Raw genomic sequence first — 24,261 nt, forward strand, 5'->3', positions numbered from 1 at the left:
GTGAAGCTTGGTAGTACTCTTAAATAGGGCACAGGACACATTCTAATGTGGAGCATGAGTGTTTGGAACAAAGATATACTATATTGCACACTTCTCCTTATCTTTCAGTGCCTGAGACAAGAGTTAGAAAGTTTCTGATTGTGAAGGCAGTGCAATCTGCTCTCAGTGATCAGAGTGCTAAGGTAAGATTGTGTGTGGAATAGTGGTATTGCTGTTAATATCTGGGAAGTATTTCACTCAGTGGAGAGTCTGGCAATGAGACACATTTTTAGGGTGAGATTATTAATAGGGATTCAATTAATCACAGTTAACTAAAAATTAATGCGATTAAAAATTGAAATTTATTAAATATTTTTGTGGTTTTTTACATTTTCAAATATATTGATTTCAATTACAACACAATGACAAGTGTGTACTATGCACTTTATATTATTTTTATAACAAACATTTGCATTGTAAAAATGACAAAAGAAATAATATTTTTCAATTCATCTCATAGAAGTGATGTAGAGCAATCTCTTTAGCGTGAAAATGCAACTTACAAATGTAGATATTTTTTGTTAACTGTAACGAAACAATGTAAAACTTTAGAGTCTACAAGTCCATTCAGACCTACTTCTTGTTCAGCCAGACACTAAGACAAACAAGTTTGTTTACATTTATAGGAGAAAATGCTGCCTTTTTCCTAATTACAGTGTCACCTGAAAGTGAAAACTGGCATTTGCATGGTACTTCTGTAGCCAGTGTTGCAAGGAATTTACATAACAGATGTGTTAATCATTTGTACTTCAGCCACTATTCCAAAGAGATAAAAGCAAAAGCAAAAGGACTCTCATATCCTGTCTCATATTGCATGCAGAAGAGATAATAATAACTCGTGCATAATCTCTACCCTTGCAGGTGAGGATGGCAGCTCTCCATTTTGTCCTGAAGCTGCTCAGTTCAGGAAGTGTGGAGAATTGTGCAGCAAGGGATATGGTCGCCTATGTATTCAGAGAGTTCGATGTGTCCACCAGAAATCTGGTAAGGAGAGTTCTTAACACTTAGGACTCAGTTCTGCCATTCTGGCATGCTGATTGTTCCCCTTGACTTCAGTGGGAGCTTTGGATGCTCAAGGATGCAGCTGGACTGAAGGATTAGAGCTAGAATCTGATCAGTGATATTCGTGTAAAGCCAGGGTAATGCCCCTGACTTCAGTGGCATTATTTTGGATTTACACAAGTGTAACAGAGACCAGAATCTGATTCTGGATATTTACATCTGACAGTGCGACCTACATTCCTTAGACCTCGGGCAAGTCAGTGAAAATTCTGACAACACAATCTTTCAGTGAAATGCTCTTGTATAAGGAAGCACATCTTTTTTATAAATAGACTCTTGATACAATTGCAGTGCCGCTTGTTAAGTTATTGTGGTCACACATAGGCTGGCTGTGTCAGTGTCATAGATGCATTCCTATACTCTCAGGCTGTTAAAGTTGAAGCAAAATGCAGGACAATGTAGCACTTTAAAGACTAACAAGATGGTTTATTAGATGATGAGCTTTCGTGGGCCAGACCCACTTCCTGATCTGAGGAAGTGGGTCTGGCCCACGAAATCTCATCATCTAATAAACCATCTTAAAAAAAAATAAAAATAAATAAATCTTGTTAGTCTTTAAAGTGCTACATTGTCCTGCATTTGCTTCAGCTACCCCAGACTAACACAGCTACATTTCTATCGCTGTTAAAGTTGAATTTCTATTTCTATTTAATCAGATAAGAACATAAAACATGAATGGCCATTCTGGATCCCCCAGACAAATGGTTCATGTAGCCTGTCTTCTGACAGTGGTGGGTGTTATGTGCATCAGAGGGAACAAACAGAACAAGGCAATTGTTGAGTGATCTCTCCCTTGTTGTCCAGTCCCAGCCCCAGGCAGTCAGAGATATAGGGACACCCATATCATGCATCTCTGATCATCTTATATGGCTCTATCATACCCCCCTGTAAGCATCTCTTTTCTAAGATGAATGGTCCCAGTCCTTTTAACTTCTCCTTGTATGAGTTGTCCCATATCCCATATCATTTTTGTTGCTTTTCTCTGAACTTTTTCCAATTATAACCTAACTTTATTTAAGTTGGAGGACTACAATTGCTTGCAATATTCAAGGTGTGAGTGTACCATGGATTTGAAACAGTGGCATGATGATATTTATCATATTATTATTCATCCCTTTTCCTAGTGGTTCCTAACATACCATTAGCATTTTTAACTGCAGCTGCATGTTGAACAGATGTTTTTAGAGGACTATCCACAATGACTCTGAGATTTTTCTTGAGTGCTACAGCTAATTTAGACCCCATCAATTTGCATGTACAACAAGGATTATGTTTTCCAATGTGCCGTACCCAGGTACAGTAATGGAGTTCACAATAAAGAAGGCAAATAATGTCCAGTATAGCCGGAGAACTTTCATTCTTCATTCTTTTAAAATTAGCCTCAGGAAACTTTTCATCAGATTGGATCTCTGATTGGGCTGTTAGCACCATACACCTGTGATTCAGTTACGACATCGCGTCAGAGGGTGGTTGACTGTATCAACTGTCTTCTCAATATACAAGGTGAGGAGACCATGAGCAGGTGTAAGTAACTCTTCACTTTCTTTCATTGTTGTAATGACCATTTTTTCCATCTGTAATTCTTTCTGTCTTGTTAGCAACACTTATATAACAGAACGATTGGGGCCTTGTAAGTACATTGCTGGAAGAGAACTGCACAAATAATAAATAATCTGCAAATATTAGAGGGTGGACAAAATATAGCACACAGGCCAGATCTGCCCTTCTCCCCAGAATTTCTGTCTGGAGCGCTCAGCTGATTAGCAAGCATGCCAGCAGCATGTGTTCAGCTGCCCCTCTCCGACCTTGCTCCATCCTATCTGCTGCTAGTGGTGTGTGGAGGGGAGGTGAGCAGGGAGACGTGCAGAAGTCAGGGTGACCCCTTTGCCCTTGTCATCATCTCTGCAGAGCAGAGTTTGGGGAGAGGGACACATACAATAGTGCTGCTCCAGTCTGAAGTATGGTGAGTAACGGAGTGCCTATCTAAAGAGGCAGTGCACTGTTTCTAAGATTTCTCTGGCAGCCAGCATGTCCCTCTCTCTCTCTCTCTCTCTCTCTCACACACACACACACACACACACACACACACATTGTCTCACACACACTCTCTCCCCCGCCATATGCCCATATGCCCCCGCTCTGCAGAGTGGGGTGGGGAGAGGGAGATGACAGAGCAGGACAGCTTTCCCTTAAAGAGACTGAGAGCAGAGTGGCTACTGAAACCAGATATACAGAGAAAGATGCTCCACACAGAATACAGTGCCTGTTTAATCCTGTACGAATCACAATGAATCACATGCCATTACTGTTAACTTTCAGACATAGGGGCTACGTCTAGACTACATCCCTTTTTCGGAGGGATAAGGGATCTTTCGGAAAAGGCTTAATTTTCCGCAAGATCAGCATCTAGACTGGCGCTTTTCTCCGGCAAAGCTCCGTGCCGAAAAAAGCTGCAGCCATTTTTATGCTAATGAAGCAGGGGAGATTTAAATCCCCGCTTCATTAGCAATTGCGATACGTCTAATTTACATCCCTTTTCCGAAAAAGGGATGTAGTCTAGACATAGCCTGACGGTAAAATTCTGACTCCGTTAAAGTCAACAAGAATTTCGTCATTGGCTTTAGTGGGGCCAAAATTTCACACACAGCTGGTAATAACATACCCCATAGATCCTCCTGTATGATTATCTATGGATCAGAGGTTCAGTTTTATTAAATGTTGCCATACTTTTTCTCCTTTTCTCTATCCTAGGTCAGAGCACTAACCTGGGGTCAGCAGAGGAGGAGCTGAGTTGTCTCCGTGAGGCACTAACAACTCCAGACCCTGAGGCTCTGTTTCAAGCATCTTCCAAAATGGCTAAGGTAACAAACACTAGGTGACTGTCCTAGTGGCTGTGCACCATTCATTTTCCCTTGTCCAGAGGACTGGAAAAGGGCAAATATAGTGCCCATCTATAAAAAGGGAAATAAGAACAACCCAGGAAACTACAGACCAGTTAGTTTAACTTCTGTGCCTGGGAAGATAATGGAGCAAGTAATTAAGGAAATCGTCTGTAAACACTTGGAAAGTGGCAAGGTGATAGGGAACAGCCAGCCTGGATTTGTAAAGAACAAATCATGTCAAACCAATCTGATAGTTTTCTTTGATAGGATAACGAGTCTTGTGGATAAGGGAGAAGTGGTGGATGTGGTATACCTAGACTTTAGTAAGGCATTTGATACAGTCTCGCATGATATTCTTATCAATAAACTAGGTAAATACAACTTAGATGGGGCTACTATAAGGTGGGTGCATAACTGGCTGGATAACCATACTCAGAGAGTAGTTATTAATGGTTCACAATCCTGCTGGAAAGGCATAACAAGTGGGGTTCCACAGAGGTCTGTTTTGGGACCGGCTTTGTTCAATATCTTCATCAACGATTTAGATATTGATATAGAAAGTACGCTTATTAAGTTTGCAGATGATACCAAGCTGGGAGGGGTTGCGACTAATCTGCAGGATAGGGTAACTAATTCAAAATGACTTGGACAAATTGGAGAAATGGTCTGAGGTAAATAGGATGAAGTTTAAGACAAATGCCAAGTTCTCCACTTAGGAAGGAACAATCAGTTTCATACATACAGAATGGGAAGCGACTGTCTGGGAAGGAGTACGGCAGAAAGGGATCTAGGGGTTATAGTGGACCACAAGTTGAATATGAGTCAGCAGTGTGATGCCGTTGCAAAGAAAGCAAACATAATTCTGAGATGCATTAACAGGGGTGTTGTGAGCAAGACATGAGAAGTCATTCTTCCGCTCTACTTTGCGCTGGTTAGGCCTCAATTGGAGTATTGTGTTCAGTTCTGAGCACCGCATTTCAAGAAAGATGTGGAGAAATTGGAGAGGGTCCAGAGAAGAGCAACGAGAATGATGAAAGGTCTAGAGAACATGACCTATGAGGGAAGGCTGAAGGAATTAGGTTTGTTTAGTTTAGAAAAGAGAAGATCGAGGGGGAACATGATAGCAGTTTTCAGATATCTAAAAGGGTGCCATAAGGAGGAGGGAGAAAACTTGTTCATCTTGGCCTATGGGGATAGAACAAGAAGCAATGGGCTTAAACTGCAGCAAGGGAGATTTAGATTGGACATTAGGAAAAAGTTCCTAATTGTCAGGGTAGTCAAACACTGGAATAAATTGCCCAGGGAGGTTGTGGAATCTCCATTTCTGGAGATATTTAAGAGTAGGTTAGATAAATGTCTATCAGGGATGGTTTAGACAGTATTTGATCCTGCCATGAGGGCAGGGGATTGGACTCGATGAACTCTCAAGGTCCCTTCCAGTCCTAGTATTCTATGATTCTATGATTGTTTTATGCTTTTGTGATGTCTTTCCACACTTGGAGCGAGCTATGGGAGTGAGGCATTCATGGGTAATCAGTAACATGCTTTTCATAGGTATATGCTATGAATGCCATGTAAAAAACAAACAGATTCCAGACAGTTGCATGAACATGCCCATGCGTGTGCGCGCGCACATCCATCCATCCATCCATCCATCCATCCAGGGGGAAAATATGTGAGCGGGACATCAAGCTGAGAAACCAGTCTTGGCACCTTGTGTGTTTACCTGAACCTATATTTGTGTGCATGCATCTCTTTGCATATTTTTATATTTTGTGAAAAGATGTCATGTACATAATAGAATATAAACTGGAAATTTACATCCTGTTTGTCCCATACAATGTTGTGCTAACTGTACAACCTAAGATCTAACCTGATATTATTAGTGTAGAATAGAGATGTGGTAGCTAGAAAGATTACAGAGAAAATTTTAATTGCAACTGCCTTGCCAGATATGAGCCCAATTAGCAATTTGCTGATGAATACATTATTTTCCTATACAGCTCTTAGGCCTCCTTTCTTAAAAGTACTGGAGCCGACTATCATTGCAATCTTTCCTGTTTTTGATCTGTCCACAGGTGGTTAGTAAGTACTTTCCCTCTGAACAAGCCACAGATTTTATTGAGGCCATACTGGATCGTATGCTGTCTGCTAGCCCCTCCTGTGCCACAGCAGCCGGTCTGTGGATGAAGATCATCCTGAAGGAGTGTGGAGGTGCCATGCTGGATGAGGTAAAATAGAAGCTGGAGAGGTTTTTCTGGCTAACCTGCAGGCTTTCAGGTCTTTGCCATCATTTGCAGTGAACACAAGTCTTGCTGTTTCTCCCCCTGGGATTGGAAGTTAATTCCATCTGTGTTCCTATCCTGAGTCAGGCAATGGGGGAATCAACAGCAGAAGACAGAGATAATCTAACGGTACATCTGCACTAGCTCGTTAGTTCGAGCTCGGTAGGGTAATGAGGGCAAGCGGAGTTGCAAATGAAGCCCGAGATTTAAATATCCCGGGCTTCATTTGCATGTTCCCTGGCGCCACCATTTTTAAATCCCCCTTACTCCAAACTCCGTGCCCGCGGCTACATGCGGCATGGACTAGGTAGTTCAAATTAAAGATCCTAATTCAAACTACCGTTACTCCTCATGGAATTAGGATCTTTAATTAGAACTACCTACTCCGTGCCGCGTGTAGCCGCGGGCACGGAGTTCGGATTAAGGAGGATTTTAAAATGGCAGCACCCGGGAACATGCAAATGAAGCCTGGGATATTTAAATCCTGGGCTTCATTTGCAACTCTGCTTGCCCTCATTACCCTACCTAGCTCGAACTAACGAGCTAGTGTAGCCGTACCCCAGGGGAAAAGGAAGATGCTTGATTATTTGTCTATCTTGTTGTCACAGTTTCCAGCCATGAAAGGCTTGGAAAAATTAGACTCCGAGTAAAATGCAAAAAGAGAATATCCGGCCCCAAGAGACAAGCTAAGTGAACTACGTCTTAGGGCCTCAGATAATGAGGGGTCTCTAAAAATACCCCCAAATTACTAGTTTTTACTTGCCTCTTTGCCTATGTACAGATAGATAGATAGATAGATAGATAGATAGATAGATAGATAGATAGATAGATAGATAGATAGATAGATAGATAGATTATTTCTATTTTCATTGTCCTTTCTGTTAGAATAATACATGTTTTTTTGGAAATGCAATGAGGCCTCTTTAACTTGACATAGCTTAGGGCCTCAGCATGTCTTAACCCGGTGTTGCAGCCAGGTATGGGCAGAGATATGTATAATTTTTGTGGGTTAAATCTATGCAGCCATGTCTAAATACTTGTTTTTTGAAGGAAGGATTTTCTACAAGAACAGCAAATTGCTAAACGACTAAATAAACGTTTTGGTTCTGCAGAATGAATGGAGAGAATGGAAAAGGGACATTTTTTCTGGTTTTATTCTGTCCAGGTGCCAGCTATCCTGAGTAGAATATACATTCACATGCCTACCATCAAGCAGGGTAGCTTGAGGCAGTTCCTGGTGGAGGCAGTGTCCATTCTAGGTCACCATCACCTAGAGGCAGTGATCTTCAGCCTCCTCATGAAACGTCTGCCGATGGACAGGTATATAGTGCTCCTTACAGTGTTCATTTTGGTAACCATGGATCCCACGGCTTCACTGGAAGATGTAAGGCTTCATTTAAGCCACAGACAGTTTGAGATAATTCCTAAAGGTTAATAGCTTGGGTCTTTCTGCAGAAAGGTCCAAGACCATGTCAAGGTGGGTGCAGGGAGAAATTAAGTGTCATTCTGTTTCCATTAATTAATAGTTGCTTTGGCATCCTAAAGACTTCCCTTTACTGGCATCACTGGAGTGGACTTTTGCCTCTCCAGACCCCTGAACTAACATCACCCTGGAAATTGCCAGTGACTGTTCGTTTTCTGGTAGCATGAAAGCTTCAAATCCAAATTCCTGGCTGATTAGCAAGGATAGGGCACCAGGCTTTTGGTATCAGCAAGGGTATGGCTGCTGGAATGGAATTGTCATTCTTGGTACTTAAAGACAGGGTGGTAAGCATATCTATCATTTCATTCAAACATCCCTAGCTGAATTATCAGTCATCAGTGCAGGAATCTAAGAACATGAGAACGGCTGTAGTGGGTCAGACCAAACGTCCATCTAGCCCAGGATCCTGTCTTCAGACAGTGGCCAATGCCAGGTGCCCCATAGGGAGTGAACAGAACATGCCCATTCTGGCAAATAGAGGCCAGGGAATGCCATTTGTGAAGAGGTCATGGGCTAGCCACAAATATTTGTTCTCATAGTTGTACATCCAGTTAGTAGGAAGATCATTTTTCTTTCTTCAACTTGTCTCCCAGGCCGTAGATCTTTGGGCATCACATGCTCATGATTCCATATCTACTGAGAAGTAGGAAAACAGGAACTGTGATTAGAGCTCTGTGTCCTTTCCTTCTGAAGTCTAGCATTAATGGTTATGGTGCAGTAAGACTAGGGTTGTGTCTATACAGCACCCTAAACTTGAAATAAGATGCACAATATGCACTCTGCAAATTGCGTATCATATTTTGCATAGCCTATTTTGAAATGTGGCGCTTCTACACAGCACCAAATGTCGAAATAATGTGCTATTTCAAGCCATCCCTTATCCCTCATGCAACAAAGTTTATTGGGATGGCAAAATAGTGTGCCCATTATTTTGAAAAATATTTCAAAATAACGGGCTGCTTGTGTAAATGTGGGGTAGCTATTTCAGGATACCTCCAGGATCCCCAAATAGTCATGCACTGTAGAAATGTAACCTGAAATGTAATTTAACTTAGTTCTGTAACTAGAAACTCAATATGTAAAACATGAGGACCATATAAGGAGGACAGCACTCTGAACTTGCTCATCATAGGCAGGGCTTGACAAATAATACAATCTACTCACCCATGGCGTGTAGATTGTAACCTGGAAGAGCCAGGTTCGGGCGATCTGTGCATGCGCAGATCGCCGGACAGCGCGGTTGGTGAGCCCTGATCATAGTCAAGGAGAAAATTTGTTCTTTACTTGAATATGATGCATATAGTCAGAGCCACAAAAGTCTCCAGGGGTCACATATAACTTATGTTAAATTGCAGTGACACCACTGAGCTGTGGAGATCTCTGGGGACAGATCCCTTGCTCGCCCCTCAAGTCCTGAAGGTCCTAATAGAAAGAATAAAGACTCCAACAAGCCAAGAAGGAAGCACGACCTCAGAGACAGAAACTGACCTGCATTTAGCAGCTGCTGAACCTCTCACAGTAAGTTAGACGACAGACATGTATTTCTCTGCCTTGTGACACACATGCTGATGGAAAGCTAGATGAGTGGTATAATATTGTCATATGGGCACTTCTTTTCTGAAGTACTGTTTCCTGGATTCCAGCTGTGCTTTCTGTGGAACAACAGATGGCAGATTTAGAGTATGTGGCTGATTCACTTAATAATATCTGGCAATTAGAAAGTCTTTGAATCAGATTTCTTACAGTGCTTTGCAAATGTTTTGTGCAACTCATAACATGCCTTGATAGGTCGTACACATTTTTACAGATATGGGACGCTAAGGCACACATGGAGTGAATTGCTCTCGGTCATTCATCAAGTTAGTGACAGGAGTGGGAATTTAGTCCAGCAGGTATCAGAAGGGGAGAGAGTGTGATAGTGTTAGGAAGAGACCTCTTCTTTTACCATGCTCTCCTTTCAGGCAACATGTGCCATCTTTGAAGTGGTGTCAGCATTGCAGTTGAGCAAAACTGTGCAGGAGCTGTTCCCGGAGTTGTTCACTGTTCTTCTGCAGCAGATCAGCCAAACCCTAGGACAAAAGATGCCTTTGCCCAGGATGAGCAGCCGAAGGAGGTTATTTAGAAAAGGACAACAACTATGTGAGGGCAACCCTTGCAGGTAATTAGAAGAAAGGGAGCAAAACAAAGAGAATCCCAGTACATTTGTGTGACACTCCCCAGGAGTTCTCAGGGTTATGAGGCACCTTACCATCACCTGCTTTTAATATGAGAAAGTCTTGTTTGTGCTTGCTATAGGTCAGTTCCCTGAAACCACCAACCTCTGGCAACACAAACACTACTATCTAGGCCTCCTCAGGCCTCAGTCTCTTTGTCCTCTCTTTCTGACTACAGCTTAGAGAATCTCTATCAACGGATTCTCCTCTAAGAGAAGTCTCCCTGCATCTCCCCACCAATCGGCTTTCCCCCATCTCTTAGTTTAAAAACTGCTCTACAGCCTTTTAAATGTTTAGTGCCAGTAGTCTGGTTCCACCCTGGTTTAGGTGGAGCCCATCCTTCCTGTATAGGCTCCCCCTCTCCCAAAAGTGTCCCCAGTTCTTGATAAATCCAAACCCCTCTTCCCTACACCATTGTCTCATCCACACATTGAGACTCTGAAGCTTTGCCTGCCTACCTGGTCCTGCGCGTGGAACTGGAAGCATTTCCAAGAATGCCACCATAGAGGTCCTGGATTTCAGTCTCTTTCCTAGCAACCTAAATTTGGCCTCCAGGACATCTCTCCTACCCTTCCCTATGTCATTGAGACCTACATGTACCACGACCACCGGCTCCTCCCCAGCACTACACATAAGTCTATCTAGATGCCTCTAGCATTTTGTCTCTTTTGCTCTCTGTTTCCCTCAAACACTCCTGTGGGTGTCCCTTTAGGCAGATTCCTTATTAATGGGATAATAGGTTTGTTGATTCTATAGCCCCACTCTAGCCAGGCAATCAGGTACATTTCTATCCAATTAGGCTTTCTCTGGGGAAGCTAATTAGTACTAGTAGTTACCAGAGTGCTGACCCCAAGTGCAAGCTCTCAGCACCCTGTCACATCTCGCTGGACATAGGGCCCCAAAATAACCATTAGTGATCACTAATCTCTCTGTGTCCCAGCTTTTGGGGTCTGGTTGTGTATTTTTTCCATATTACTGTACTGTGCTAGTGCCCATACACCTTGCAGATAGGAGAAAGTGACTGCAAAATGTTGTCCATAGCAACACTAGTAATATGAGAGGTATGAGACTGAAATACCTCCTGGAATTAAGTCCTTCCAAAAACAGTGGTCCTCAGGATACTGTCAATGGATGAACTGTCAATGAACAACAGACCTGACAAGTAACTGGGGTTTCCTGACTGCTTAGGCTGTGCCTTTCTATTGGTTACTACAGTTCTGTGCCTCTTTTCCCCCAGGCTTTCTATTGAAGCATTAGAGGCTGTGCTTCTCAAGGCTACGAATGAGAAACTGATAAGAACTCTCTGGATGCAGAAAACTTGGATGCTTCTTGAAAATCCGCAGACTCACCACGAGGGGGTGTGTTTGCTGGTGAGGTAAGAGATCTAGGAGACAGCACTTCATCCTCAGGGATCGGCAACAAATAGAGTGACTGACAGGGAACTTTCAGGTATAGCTTTGTGCGGGGTGCCCTGGGTGAGAAACACAGAGCTTCCATGCGTAGGTTTTAGAGTTGTATGGTCATAGCAGCTAAGCTTTTGAAGTGCACAGTCTGCCCCATAAGTGGTTCCTTTTGTCTTCCAGGGTTCTGCAAAGATCTGGACTAATAACAGTGGAGATCATACAGAGCCTCCTTCCCTGGGTAAATTCCCCATCAGAAAACCAGCGAGTCACCAGCACAGCTTTCTTTGCTCAGGTATGAGCAGTTCCACCATTAGGCTGTTATCTGTTGTTTACCTTTCTCTGGGGAATTGTACAGTTCAGTTCACAGGAATTCATTTTAGATAATAGAATGTGTCCTTTATAAGGAAATCTCATAAGGAACTTCATTACACCTTTCTTAATCATTTTCTCTTTGTTATTTTTGGGGCCTAAACTAGCCTAGCCTAGCTGCCTATTCTAGTTGCTGGTTAAGAGAGAGTGAGCAAGATATAGATAGGCTACGTCTACATTGGCAAGATTTTGCGCAAATAGGGTATGTCTACACTACAGCACTAATTCGAATTAACTTAATTCAAATTAGTTAATTTGAAATAAGCTAATTCGAATGAGTGCATTTAGACCTAAAAACTAATTCAAATTAGCATTTTGCTAATTCGAAATAGCATGTCCACATTGAGTGGACCCTGAACCGAAGTTAAGGCTGGCCAGAACCAGTGCCGTCAGGGCATCAGGTTAGGACTTAAGGTGTGGAGCTGCTTCCTCAGGCTAGCCGAGGGCTGTGCTTAAAAAGACCTGACCCCCATCCCGGACAGACAGTTCTCAGGATTCCCCGCTTGCATGTCTAACTCGATGGGGACATCAAAGCAGTCCTGTCTTGGAGTGCCCTGAATGCCCACACTCGGCACATTTCAGCACTCGACCATCAGCCCGGCTGCACTTGCCGCAGGCTGCCATCCGGGGGAGGTCAATCAGGGGGCTATCAGGATCCAGGAGGCCCTACAGGAAAGCTTCCACCCCGAGGAGCCCGCAGAGCCACCCCAGTCCTCCCCATCGGGGGCTCGTGCCCCATTCCTCCCTCACCTCCTTCCACTTACCCTTCCCAAGCCCCCTCTTCCTGATGTAAAAAATAAAGGACACGTGTTCAAAAAAAGAAACTCTCTTTATTTAACAAAACTGGGGGCGGGGGGGATTAACCTCTGGGGGACTGGGAAAAGGAGGTGGGAGAGGGGAAGAAAGAGGGTGGGAGAGGGGAGGTAGAAACCTGGGAGGAGGGAGCTGGAAGGGGGAAGCCAGGGGAAGAAGGAGGAGGGGAAGTATAAAACTATGGTACGCCATATCTTCAGAACTGTCTACAGATGTGGTCTTCTCACCTCAAAAAAGATATGGCCTTAGAAAGGGTTCAGAAAAGGGCAAGTACAATGATTAGGGGTTTGGAACAGGTCCCATATGAAGAGAGGCTAAAGAGACTGGGACTTTTCAGCTTAGAAAAGAGGAGACTGAGGGGGGATATGATAGAGGTCTATAAAATCATGAGTGGTGTGGAGAGGGTGCATAAAGAAAAGTTCTTCATTAGTTCCCATAATATAAGGACTAAAGGTCACCAAATGAAATGAATGGACATCAGGTTTAAAACTAATAAAAGAAAGTTCTTCTTCACACAAAGTTCTTCTTATAGTCAACCTGTGGAACTCCTTGCCACAGGAGGCTTTGAAGCCTAGAACTATAACAGAGTTTAAAGAGAAGTTAGATAAATTCATGGAGGTTGGGTCCGTGGAGTGCTATTAGCCAGGGGGTAGGAATGGTGTCCCTGGCCTCTGTTTGTGGAAGGCTGAAGATGGATGGCACGAGACAAATTGCTTGGTCATTGTCTTCGGTCCATCCCCTCCGGGGTACCTGGTGTTGGCCGCTGTTGGCAGACAGGCTACTGGACTAGATGGACCTTTGGTCTGACCCAGTACGGCCATTCTTATGTTCTTATGTACTAAGCGCAGGGCTCAGGGTCGGGGGTCTCACTGGAACAACTTGATTTTCATGCAAACCTGCTCCTGGGTTTGGATGTGGCCTTTGGTGGCCAGGCTGGCAGCTATCCTGCCCTAGACGGCTGCATTCCTGTGCCTAGTGTGGAGGTCGTGGACGCTGGAGGCCTCCCCCCAAACCTCGATAATGTCCACGATCTCTGCACTAGACCAGGCGGGCGCCTGCCTCTTGTGGCCCTGGGCAGGCTCCTAGGAGCCGCCAGCCTGGTCCTGCGGAGAGGCGGAGGGCTGGGTGGCAGCGGGTGGCTGGCTCATGCCATGCCAGGTGCAGGGTCTGCTGGCTGGGTGCTGGCAGGCTTGCCACTGGCACAGGCACTGTAGCCAGACCATGCCCCTTTAAGGGCTCTGGGGCTGGGAGAGGGGCAGAAAAGTTTCCCTGGTTTGGCCCAGAGTGGCCATCAGGGCAACCTGATTAGGGTTAGCCTCCAACTAGTTCGAATTAAGTGGCTACACAGCCCTTAATTTGAACTACTTAATTCGAACGAGGCGTTACTCCTCGTAGAATGAGGTTTACCTAGTTCGAATTAAGCGCTCCGCTAGTTCGATTTAAATTCGAACTAGCAGTTTGTATGTATAGCCGCTATTAAAGTTAATTCGAACTAATGGCTGTTAGTTCGAATTAACTTTGTAGTGTAGACATACCCATACTTTTAACGCAAGAGTTTTTGCATTAGAATATTTGCGCAAGAGAGCGTCTAGACTGGCATGTGCTGTTGTGCTAAGAGGCGCTTTTCTGCAAAATCATCCGTGCCAGTGTAGACGCTCTCTTGCGCAAGAAAGCTCCGATGGCCATTTTAGCCATTGGGCTTTCTTGCACAAGAAATTAATGTGGCCTGTCTACACTGGCCTCTTGCGCAAGAACAGTTGCACAGGAGGGCTTTTTCCTGAGCGGGAGCATCATAGTTTTTGCGCAAGAAGCACTGATTTTAGACATTAGAATGTCAGTGTTCTTGTGCAAGAACTCCCCGCCAGTGTAGACTGGCAGCTGCTTTTGCGCAAAATCATGCCAATGTAGATGTAGCCATAGAATTTGCATTACTAGACCTTTTCTGACAATTCCTAGGGCTAATACTGACCAACAGCTCCTGATTTTGGTCTAGCTCAGCAAATCTTCTAAATGAATCTAGTGTCCTAATACTATAAAATAAGCAACATACAAATACATTAACATCTATCTTAGATTCTCATTAATGTAGAATAATAGATTCATAGAACATTCGAACTGGAAGGGATCTTGAGAGGTCTTCGAGTCCAATCCCCAGCCATCACGGCAGGACCAAGCACAGTCTAGATCATCCCTGACAGGTGTTTGTCTAACCTGCTCTTAAATATTTCTAGTGATGCAGATTCCACAATCTCCTGAGGCAATTTATTGCAGGGTTTAACCACCCTGACAGGCAGGACGTTTTTCCTGCTGTCCAACCTAAACTTCCCTTGATGTAATTTAAGCTCATTGCTTCTTATCCTATCCTTAGAGGCCAAGGAGAACAATTTTTCTCCATCTTCCTTAAAACATCCTTTTAGAAACTTGTATTATCTGAGTACTTCAAAATGATAATGTAGTATCTGAGTGCCTCAAAACTCTTTAAAAGTATGTATCCCTACAATACCCCTGTGAGGCAGGGAAACACTATTAGTCCCATTTTGCAAACAGGAAACTGATGCACAGAAGGCCCAAGTGACTTGCCCAACATCATCTAGGAAGTCTTTGAGGGTGCAGGAAATTGAACTGGAACCTCCTAAGTCCTAGGCTGCTAACTACTGGAGCATCCTCCCTCTCCACAGCCTTGCTATAACGTCTGTGTCATATTTCACATTTACGCTAAGTCGCTATTTTAGAGGCTCATCTGGTGGTTCTAGGAATCTGTTTGTGCCCCAAAATCTTTCTACACCCCACCTAGGAAAGGAGTCACAAACGTGGGTTTTCAAGGTCTGCCTAGAGAGGCCTCATGAAAGCTGCCAATCAGAGCCCAGCTGGCTCAGATATATGGAGCTACAGGGCTTTATTAGGTCAGTTCCTTTCAGGAAGTGGAGGGCCAAGAAAAGATGCTATTCTCTGGCCAAACCAATTCACAGGGGTTTATTTCAGGCAGCATTTTCTGAAGCTGAATTTGCAGAGAGAGAGTCCTTACGAGCCTTAAACATATAATTAGAGGGAGAAACTGAAAGTGGCCCCATAGGAAGAACCCAAGGAAAAAGTAGCAATAAACTGAAATGAAGCAATGACTCGCTGCTATTTCTAGGTTGGAACCAAGAGTAGTGGGCAGGCTCAGGTTCCCCAGTGGCATAAACCCGATGAAGGGGACAAGGCTTATGGAGAGGTTGAACAAAGAACAGACTATAAAGGGTCCAGAGTTGGGGCTGAAGACCCTAGTGAGGGCAACAGGACCTAAAAGGCATTTGTTTGGACTTTGGGACTTGGCCAGAGGGCTGAGCCATGGAAGACTCACTAAGATCGACTGGCAGGATGCACCTGGGCGAGAAAAGGATTGTGGTATCAAATGCAGTCACTGAGAGGCTTTCAAGGGATGAGCAATCACCCATTATAGTGCCTAAAAGGAAAAATCCATGTTTTTAACACAGTACTCATTCATATAGAATAATAAATTACAGTGTATTACGTGTCTCCTCAAATTATATTCGCTATCTTAATGAACATATTAGAGCTAATGGACATGTTGATTTTATTTCAGCTAATGACTGATCCCATACTCAGGGAGAAGAAGATCCTTAAGTCTATCTTACATAGCTTAGAAGAAAGGTCACGGGACAATAACAGCATTGTCCGTCAAATGGCTGTAAGAGGCCTAGGCAATTTAGTCTATGGGGCACCTGAGAAGGTAAGATAGAATACTGAATACAATGCAGCATAACTAGAGAAACTAAAGGAAACAATTGCTCAGGATTTACAGAGGCCATGCACAATGCACTAGGCCAATGTCTGCTCTCTCATACCCCTGTAACCTCTTTGCAGTCAATACACAGCAGGTTTGTTCTCTTGGTAAGCTGGGCATAAGGAAACAATATGTACTTAATATGATCATATGTAAATGTATACTCCTAGGAATGAAGAGTGTAGGCTTTATTTCCACGATGAGAGATTCTATTCCAGGAAACAGAGACACTAAAAAACTCAAATCATGATAGATAATCAGCTGAACGTAAGCACCCAGTACAAAGCTGTGACCAAAAGAGCTGAGGTGATCCTCGGAGGCATAGACAGAGGGATTCTGAATAAGAATAAAGAAGTTATTTTACCTCTGCTTATGGCACTGGTGTGAGAACTGCTAGAATACTGTCAGGATCATGCCTGCAATTCAAGAAGGATGTTGATAAATTGGAGAAGAGTCACAAGAATTTTCAAAGGGCTAGAAAATGTGCCTTTAGATTCAATGGGGGAGGGAGGGGGAATGAAGCTAAACTAATTCAGACTGCTAGTAAGGCATACATTTTAATGGTAATTTTAATCATTGGAACCATTTACCAAGGGTTGTGGTGGGGTCTCTATCAGTAGCAACTTTAAAAACAAGATGGGCTGTTTTTCTAAAAGAGGTGCTCTAGTCAAACAGACATTATTTTGGGGAGGTTCTGTGTTGTGAAGGAGGTCAGACTGAATGATCACAATGGTCCCTTTTGGCCTTCAAATCTAAGTAATTAGAAATCTAATAGGATTACATAGGTGTAATATGGCACAGAGTTTGGCTTATTGTAGCTAGTACCTGATGTAAAATATAGCTATAGGTCACTAGGGGGGCAGATGAAATTCCCACTGCTTCATAATTGCTAAAAAAAATATTAGAAATGTGGTTAGTGGAAAGTGTTTTTTAATGTCATACGTCTGAACAGGTGAAAAAGTACAAGAAGTTTCTTCTGGAGGCACTGATCAGGACTTTAGAAGACACTTTCAGTTCTGAAGTCATTGCCGAAAGCCTGAAGGCACTGGCCAACGTTCTGAACGAGCTGAAAGGGAAGGACATAGGTTCTTCCTTCAGAGACCTCACCACACAGATCCGGAAGTACTTCGATAATGTACGTGAACAGAAGCCTTCAACCCCAGTTCAGCTGACATTGATGAGGCTCCATTTACAATGCATGATGTGTCCTCTCTGGGCATTGTTCATGTCAGAATGAAGTGATTTTAGGCCTTAGGGAAGAGATGTGTTTTATGGAGGAGCAGAGAATTAAGAAAATGAGGATGCCATCCCTGCTCCTTCAGTCTCACCCTTCTGTTCATCTTTATTTCCAATGAGAATGGCAAAGGAAGTATGAATACTAGATTAGGTAGCTGCATAACAAGGAAAATGGGCATACAGGGTGTAATAGACTGTTTTGGGCCTGCTCCATACGATTTTTATGTCAGATGGTTGAAATTATTCCATTTTGCAGAGAAGTTTGAGATTTCAAATTTTGGTTTTGTTCCTATTTGGGGGACACACCCCCCAGCCCAAATTTCAAAACTCTTTGTGAAACCGTAATACTATTCTCAACCCAGCTCTACTGGGAGCCTTGCCTGAGGGCAGTCTACTGGCAGACTATGCTGGAGACAGGGAACCTGGAAACACTGGGAATTAGAGGTGCCAGGGTGCACATTTCCTGGCTCCTTGTCAGCCTGCCAGACAGGATGTTCTGAAGGTGATGGCCAGGAAGCCCAAGATCCCAGTTAGCCTGCTAGATGGGTCACCAAGAAGCTGACCAAGTACCCCTACTTGGCTTCTGGAAGAATTTTGTCAAAATTGAACTGTCTTCAAAGTATTTTGATGAATCAACACATTTGGCCCAAACTTGATTAATTCCAGTTCTTTTAAACTTCTGTAGTTGGAATCACTCTACCCTAATGTAGAAGAGACAGCTGTGCTAGATACATGATGTGGTTATCTCTTCGTTACCAACCTGTGTGGCTTTCTTGGCTATAGGAGGACAACACTCTTCGTGCATTGGCCTTTGTCCTGTTTGGTATCCTGGCCGGCTCTGCAAAGAGAAAATGGAAGGACTATTTTGCCAAGCAGGTTAGACAGAGCTGGGTCACGCTTCTGCTGCACCTGCAAGATCCAAGCCCTGAGGTTTCAATGGTAAGAATGACAGTGACTTAATTACTAAGCAAAAAGAATCTTCCTCCTGATGCCAGGGGAGCTCTGCTATTCCTTCCCGCAGTGGAGACCTAAATTCTTCCCTCAGTTCATTGCCCTCCTTTTGAGTCAATCCCAGACAGGCTGGTCCTTAGCAGCCAGGGTTGTCTCACTGGAGTTCAGGATAGGTCATGGGTCTGATCCCAAGAGTTCATTCCTGCCTATCTCTGCACCCCACGTTCCTGCCTCCCCACAACAGAGGAAAGACCACAGCTATGCCTAGTGAAGCAGCTTTCATAGCTACATCTGTTCTGAAAAAACATTGCTGCTATCTCCAGTTTTCAGTATTATAAAATCATAGAACCATAGGTTTGGAGGAGACCTCAGGAGGTCACTGAGTCCAACCTCCTGCCCAAAACAGGACCAGCCTCAACTAAACAATCCCAGCCAGGGCTTTGTCAAGCTAGGATTTGAAAACTCTAGATTTAGAGGTTCCGTTGCCTCCCTAGGTAACCCATTCCAGTGCTTCACCACCTTCCTAGGAAAATAGTTTTTCCGAATCTCCAACCTAGACCTCCCCCACTGTAACTTGAGACCATTGCTCCTCATTCAGTCATCTAGTACCACTGAGAACAGCCTCTCTCCATCCTCTTTGAAATCCCCCTTCAGGTAGTTAAAGCCTTCTATCAAAGCTCCCCTCACTCTTCTCTTCTGAAGACTAAATAATCCCAAATCCCTCAGCCTCTCCTTGTAAATCATGTGTTCCAGCCTCCTAATCATCTTTGTTGCCCTCCATTGGACTTTCTCCAATGTATCAACATTTTTTAAGTAATGGGGTGCCCAGAATTGGATGCAATACTCCAGAAGTAGAATCCCTTTCCCCCTATTAAAGTCATGCTGGCATATTTTCTGTCTATTACTTCAGGGGAATCCCTTTTATTCTTGGGGTAGATGAGCAGTCAAGGACATGAGTTCCATTTGAATGAGCACAATACGTGTTATGGAACAATTCAGTGGTGCAACCCTCTTTTTCAGGAGTGCAGAGCTACATTTCATCTCTGTGCCCCATTTTTGGGACTGAAGAGGCTCCAAACTATACTTAATGAGCATCTTAGTTGGAGAACCGAGCTGAACCCTGAGGAGCTCCAGATGGATATCTGCAGACACCTTGTGAGTGACCTACAGAATTATATGAGATTATTGACAGCATAGGCTTGTGGTGTAGAAGCAGGGGGAATGTGTGATGGGCAATGTAAGTATCTATGGGTATGTCTATGCTACAAAGTTAGTTTGAACTAACGGACGTTAGTTCGAACTAACTTTCATAGGTGCTACACTAGCGCTCCGTTAGTTTGAATTTAATTCGAACTAACGGAGCGCTTAGTTCGAACTAGGTAATCCTCATTCCACGAGGATTAAGCCTAGTTCAAATTTACTAGTTCGAATTAAGGGCTGTGTAGCCCCTTAATGCGAACTAGTGGGAGGCTAGCCCTCCCCAGCTTTCCCTGGTGGCCACTCCGGCCAACACCAGGGAAACTCTATGGCCCCCTCCCGGCCCCGGACCCCTTAAAGGGGCACGGGCTGGCTACGGTGCCCGTGCCAGGTGCAAGCCTGCCAGCACCCAGCCAGCAGACCCTGCACCTGGTGCGGATCGAGCCACCCACCCGATGCCCCCCAGCCCTCCCCCTCTTCCCGGGACCAGGCTGGCAGGTCCTGGGAGCTTGCCCGGGACCGCAAAAGGCGGGCTCCCTCCTGGGCTAGTGCGGACATCGTGGACCTCATCCACGATCTCCGCACTAGGCACAGGAAGGTGGCCGGCTAGGGCAGGAGAGCTGCCAGCCTGGCCACCCAGGAGCAGGTGTGCATGAAAATCAAGGGGGTCCACTGAGACCCCCGACCCTGAGCACTGAGCTTACAATGGCCATCCTGGGTCAGAACAAAGGTTCATCTATCCCAGTAGCCTGTCTGCCGACAGCGGCCAACCCTAGGGACCCTGGAGGGGATGGACCGAAGACAGTGACCAAGCCATTTGTCTCGTGCCATCCCTCTCCAGCCTTCCACAAACTTTGGGCAGGGACACCACTCCTACCCCCTGGCTAATACCACTCCATGGACCCAACCTCCATGGCTTGATCTCACTTCCCTTTAAACTCTGTTCTAGTTGTAGCCTTCACAGCCTCCAGCAGCAAGGAGTTCCACAGGTTGACTCTGTGCTTTGCGAAGAACAACTTTCTGTTACTAGTTTGAAGCCTGCTACCCATTCCTTTCCTTTGGTGTCCTCTAGTCCTTCTTTATGGGAACTAATGAAGAACTTTTCTGTATGCACCCTCTCCACCCAACTCCTGGTTTTAGAGACCTCTATCCTGTCCCCCCTCCGTCTCCTCTTTTCTAAGCTGAAAAGTCCCAGTCTCTTTAGCCTCTCTTCATCTGGGACCTGTTCCCAACCCCTGATCATTTTAGTTGCCCTCCCCTCTGCCACCCTCTCTCTTCCCCTCTTCCACCCCCTTTTCCCAGTCTCCCCCAGTTTTGTTCAATAAAGACAGATTCCATTTTTGAACACAATTGTCCTTTATTTTGTACATCAAGAAGAGGGGCTAGGAAGGGTAAGTGGAAGGAGTTGAGGGAGGAATGGGGTACGCGCCCCCGATGGGGAGGACTGGGCTGGCTCTGCGGGCTTTTGTGGTGGAAGCTCTCCTGCAGCCCCCCAATTGCCCCATCTCCCCAGATGGCAGGCTGCGGCAAGTGCAGCCGGTCTGATGGCCAAGTGCTGTGATGTGCCCAGTGTGGGTACTCCGGGCACTCCAAGCCAAGACTGCTTTGCAAGCGGGGCACCCCTGAGAACTGTCTGTCCGGGGTGGGGGTTGGGACCCTTTAAGCACAGCCCTCGGCTAGCCTGAGACAGCATCTCCACGCTCTAAGTCCTCCTCTGATGACCTGCCGGCACTGCTTCCGGCAATCCTTAAGCCCGGTTCAGGGTCCACTTAATGTTGACATGCTAGTTCGAATTAGTAAAACGCTAATTCGAACTAGTTTTTTAGTCTAGATCCGTTAGTTTTAATTAGCTTAGTTCGAATTAAGTAATTCGAACTAAGTGAGTTCGAATTAACGTTGTAGTGTAGACGTACCCTATTAGAGTGGGATACAGGACTGAGGGTGAGAGGAATGTAAATCTGCCATAGATTCCCACTTTCCCCACTTCTACACAGCCTCCTGTCCTTTCTTTTATTTACTTGTTTAAATTAAAAAAAAAGTCTGAGTGAGTCCAATAACTGACAGCAGTGGCAAGAGGAACACAGACTGTTTACTTGTGGTTTGTAAAGGCATGTGTTGGCAGTCAAAGGGCATTTCTAGCCAGAGAGAGCTCATGTGTCCCTGATTTTCTCTAGGCCAAAGAGAAGGCTGAGCTACTGGAGAACTTTTACAAAGCCACCATCACATACTTCTGCAGCAGCTGGGAAGAGATCCGGGCAGTTGCAGCCAAGTTAGCTGGTGAGAGAAAGTGTGCCGTGTCCCTTTTGGTATTCCCTTTGAGGTAGACAGAAAAAGTCCCTGTGTGCAGCACTGAGCTACTATTAATCTCTCCGTGCTGTGACTTCTCATGCATAAATGGAGATGTTAATGTTCTCCTACTTCTCCAGTGTGGTGTTAGGAGGAATTTGTAAGTTGCAATAGAATGCTTTGAGATGGCGCAGTCATTTAGTAGCAGAGGCTGGCACACTGTCACGTAGGGTATGTTTATTCTCCGATCAAACTAGTGTGCTAAAAATAGAGTAGCTGTGGCAGGAGTAGCAGGAGGGGTTAACTATTCCAAGGATGATCCCATCCAAACCCAAAAGTCTGTTCTCAAGGTGGCTAGCTCCTCCGACTGCTTCTGTCATCTTACCTGCACTCTATTTTTAGTAGTCAGAGTTAGTGTGGACTCAAACTATAGACCTAAGCTCAGTGTTGTTCACTGTTCCTTACTGGTGCTTCATCACTGGGAGGTAGGCAGGCCACCGCCACACAGTGCCTGCTGTTGCAGGTTCCTGATTGCCTTGCCCAGGAAGCACTAGATTCCTCCCCTTTGGCCCTGTGCCATCCTTTCCTTAGCACACCCATGCAAGCCAGGCAAGCACTGTGGCCTAATTAATTTATCCATGTGAGATCCTTGCTTAGTACGCACTTATTCCTGGCCCCAGCCCTTTGTTCACACCACTAGATTAATACACTATCCTAGTATATCTCCAATAACTGACAGCAGTGGCAAGAGGAACATAGATTGTTTAAAGCAAATGAGGTTTTATGTAAACATTCTTAATTTTTTTCTCTTATTCTCTTCAGTGTGGACGCTAAACTTTTCTAGTATTTTCTTGCCTACAGCTCACCTTAGACCCACAATAGAAGCCAAAGGGCCAATGTTATCACCTTGCACTTAACAAGAGAAGGTTTTTTATTGATGTTTATTTTACACTGCTTATTTAGGCATCATCCTGGAACATACGGACACCAAAAATATGAAATGGCTGGACATGGAACATCTGTTGACCTGTAAGTAACAAATACAGGTGAAATCCTATTCATTAGTGAGTTATAAAGAAATTTAGCTGACAAGCAAGCAGTAACTGATACCACAGGTGTGAAGTGCATCAGCCACACATCAAAGGACAGATTCAGCTTTAGTCTGCTCTGAAAGAGGTACGTCTACACTACAGCGTTAATTCAAGTTAACTTAATTCGAAATAGTTAATTTGAATTAAGCTAATTCGAATTATGCATCTATACACAAAACCTATTTCAAAATAGCATTTTGTTATTTTGAAATAGCGCGTCCACACTGAGTGGACCCTGAACCGAAGTTCAGGCTGGCCGGAACCAGTGCTGGCAGGGCATCAGGTTAGGACATAGTGTGTGGGGCTGCTGCCTCAGGCTAACTGAGCTCCGTGCTTCACGGGACCCTACCCCCACCCCGGGTTCCCCGCTCGCTTGTCTACCCCGATGAGGGACAACAAAGCAGTCCTGTCTTGGAGTGCCCTGAGTGCCTGCACTCGGGACACCACAGCACTCGGCCACATGGAGCCAGAGCTGCCCCTGGGCACACCGGTGCGTCTCGTAGGGTTGTTGCCATCAGCCCAGCTGCACTTGCTGCAGGCTACCGTCCGGGGAGTCCATTGGGGGGCTGTCAGGATCCAGGAGGCCCTGCAGGAGAGTGTCCACCCCGAGGAGCCCTCAGAACCACCCCGGTCCTCCCCACCGGGGGCTCGTGCCCCATTCCTCCCTCACGTCCATCTACTTACTCCTCCCTAGCCTCCCTTCCTGATGTCAAATAAAAGACATGTATGTTCAAAAATAGAAACTGGGTTTATTGAACAACAGGGTGAACCTCTGGGGAGACTGGGAAAAGGAGGTGGGAGAGAGGAATAGAGTGGGTGGGAGAGGGGAGGGTGAAACCTGGGAGGAGGAAGTTGGAAGGGAGAAGCAAAGGGAAGAAAGGAGAAGGGAAGATCAGGGCCCAAGGTTGGGGGTCTCACCGCACCAACTTGAATGTCATGCAAACCTGCTCCTGGGTTCGCATGTGGCCTTTGGTGGCCAGGCTGGCAGCTATCCTGCCATTGACGGCCGTGTTCCTCTGTCTAGTGCGGAGATCATGGATGCTGGGGCATCCCTCCCAAACCTGAATAAGGTCCATGATCTCCACCCTGGACCAGGAAGGCACCCGCCTTCTCCAGCCCCTGTCAGGCTCCTGGGTGCTGGCAGACTGCTCCTGAGGAGCAGTG

The 24,261-nt window shown here is 45.0% G+C and overlaps 1 protein-coding gene across 1 annotated transcript; it reads left to right on the top strand.

Moving 5' to 3' along the window:
• Nucleotides 1–3,864: 3,864 nt before the first annotated feature.
• On the top strand, nt 3,865–19,734 carry LOC142825340 (maestro heat-like repeat-containing protein family member 2B). Its single transcript, XM_075917297.1, has 11 exons — nt 3,865–3,962; nt 6,062–6,214; nt 7,434–7,588; nt 9,107–9,269; nt 9,713–9,909; nt 11,202–11,339; nt 11,548–11,659; nt 16,136–16,282; nt 17,289–17,471; nt 18,356–18,511; nt 19,544–19,734. The coding sequence occupies exons 1-11, from the start codon at nt 3,954–3,956 to the stop codon at nt 19,718–19,720; spliced, it is 1,590 nt and encodes a 529-aa protein (XP_075773412.1). The 5' UTR covers nt 3,865–3,953; the 3' UTR covers nt 19,721–19,734.
• The last annotated feature ends 4,527 nt before the right edge of the window (nt 19,735–24,261 follow it).

Source organism: Pelodiscus sinensis, unplaced genomic scaffold (genome assembly GCF_049634645.1).
Source record: "Pelodiscus sinensis isolate JC-2024 unplaced genomic scaffold, ASM4963464v1 ctg49, whole genome shotgun sequence".
NCBI classification, from domain to species: Eukaryota; Metazoa; Chordata; order Testudines; family Trionychidae; genus Pelodiscus; species Pelodiscus sinensis.

Bases quoted from the DNA above. Each gene is read 5' to 3' on its own strand.
- LOC142825340 (XM_075917297.1), top strand. The intron at 16,283-17,288 runs GTAAGATAGAAT...ACGTCTGAACAG, and splicing joins TCTATGGGGCACCTGAGAAG to GTGAAAAAGTACAAGAAGTT. The intron at 18,512-19,543 runs GTAAGAATGACA...CCTCTTTTTCAG, and splicing joins CAAGCCCTGAGGTTTCAATG to GAGTGCAGAGCTACATTTCA.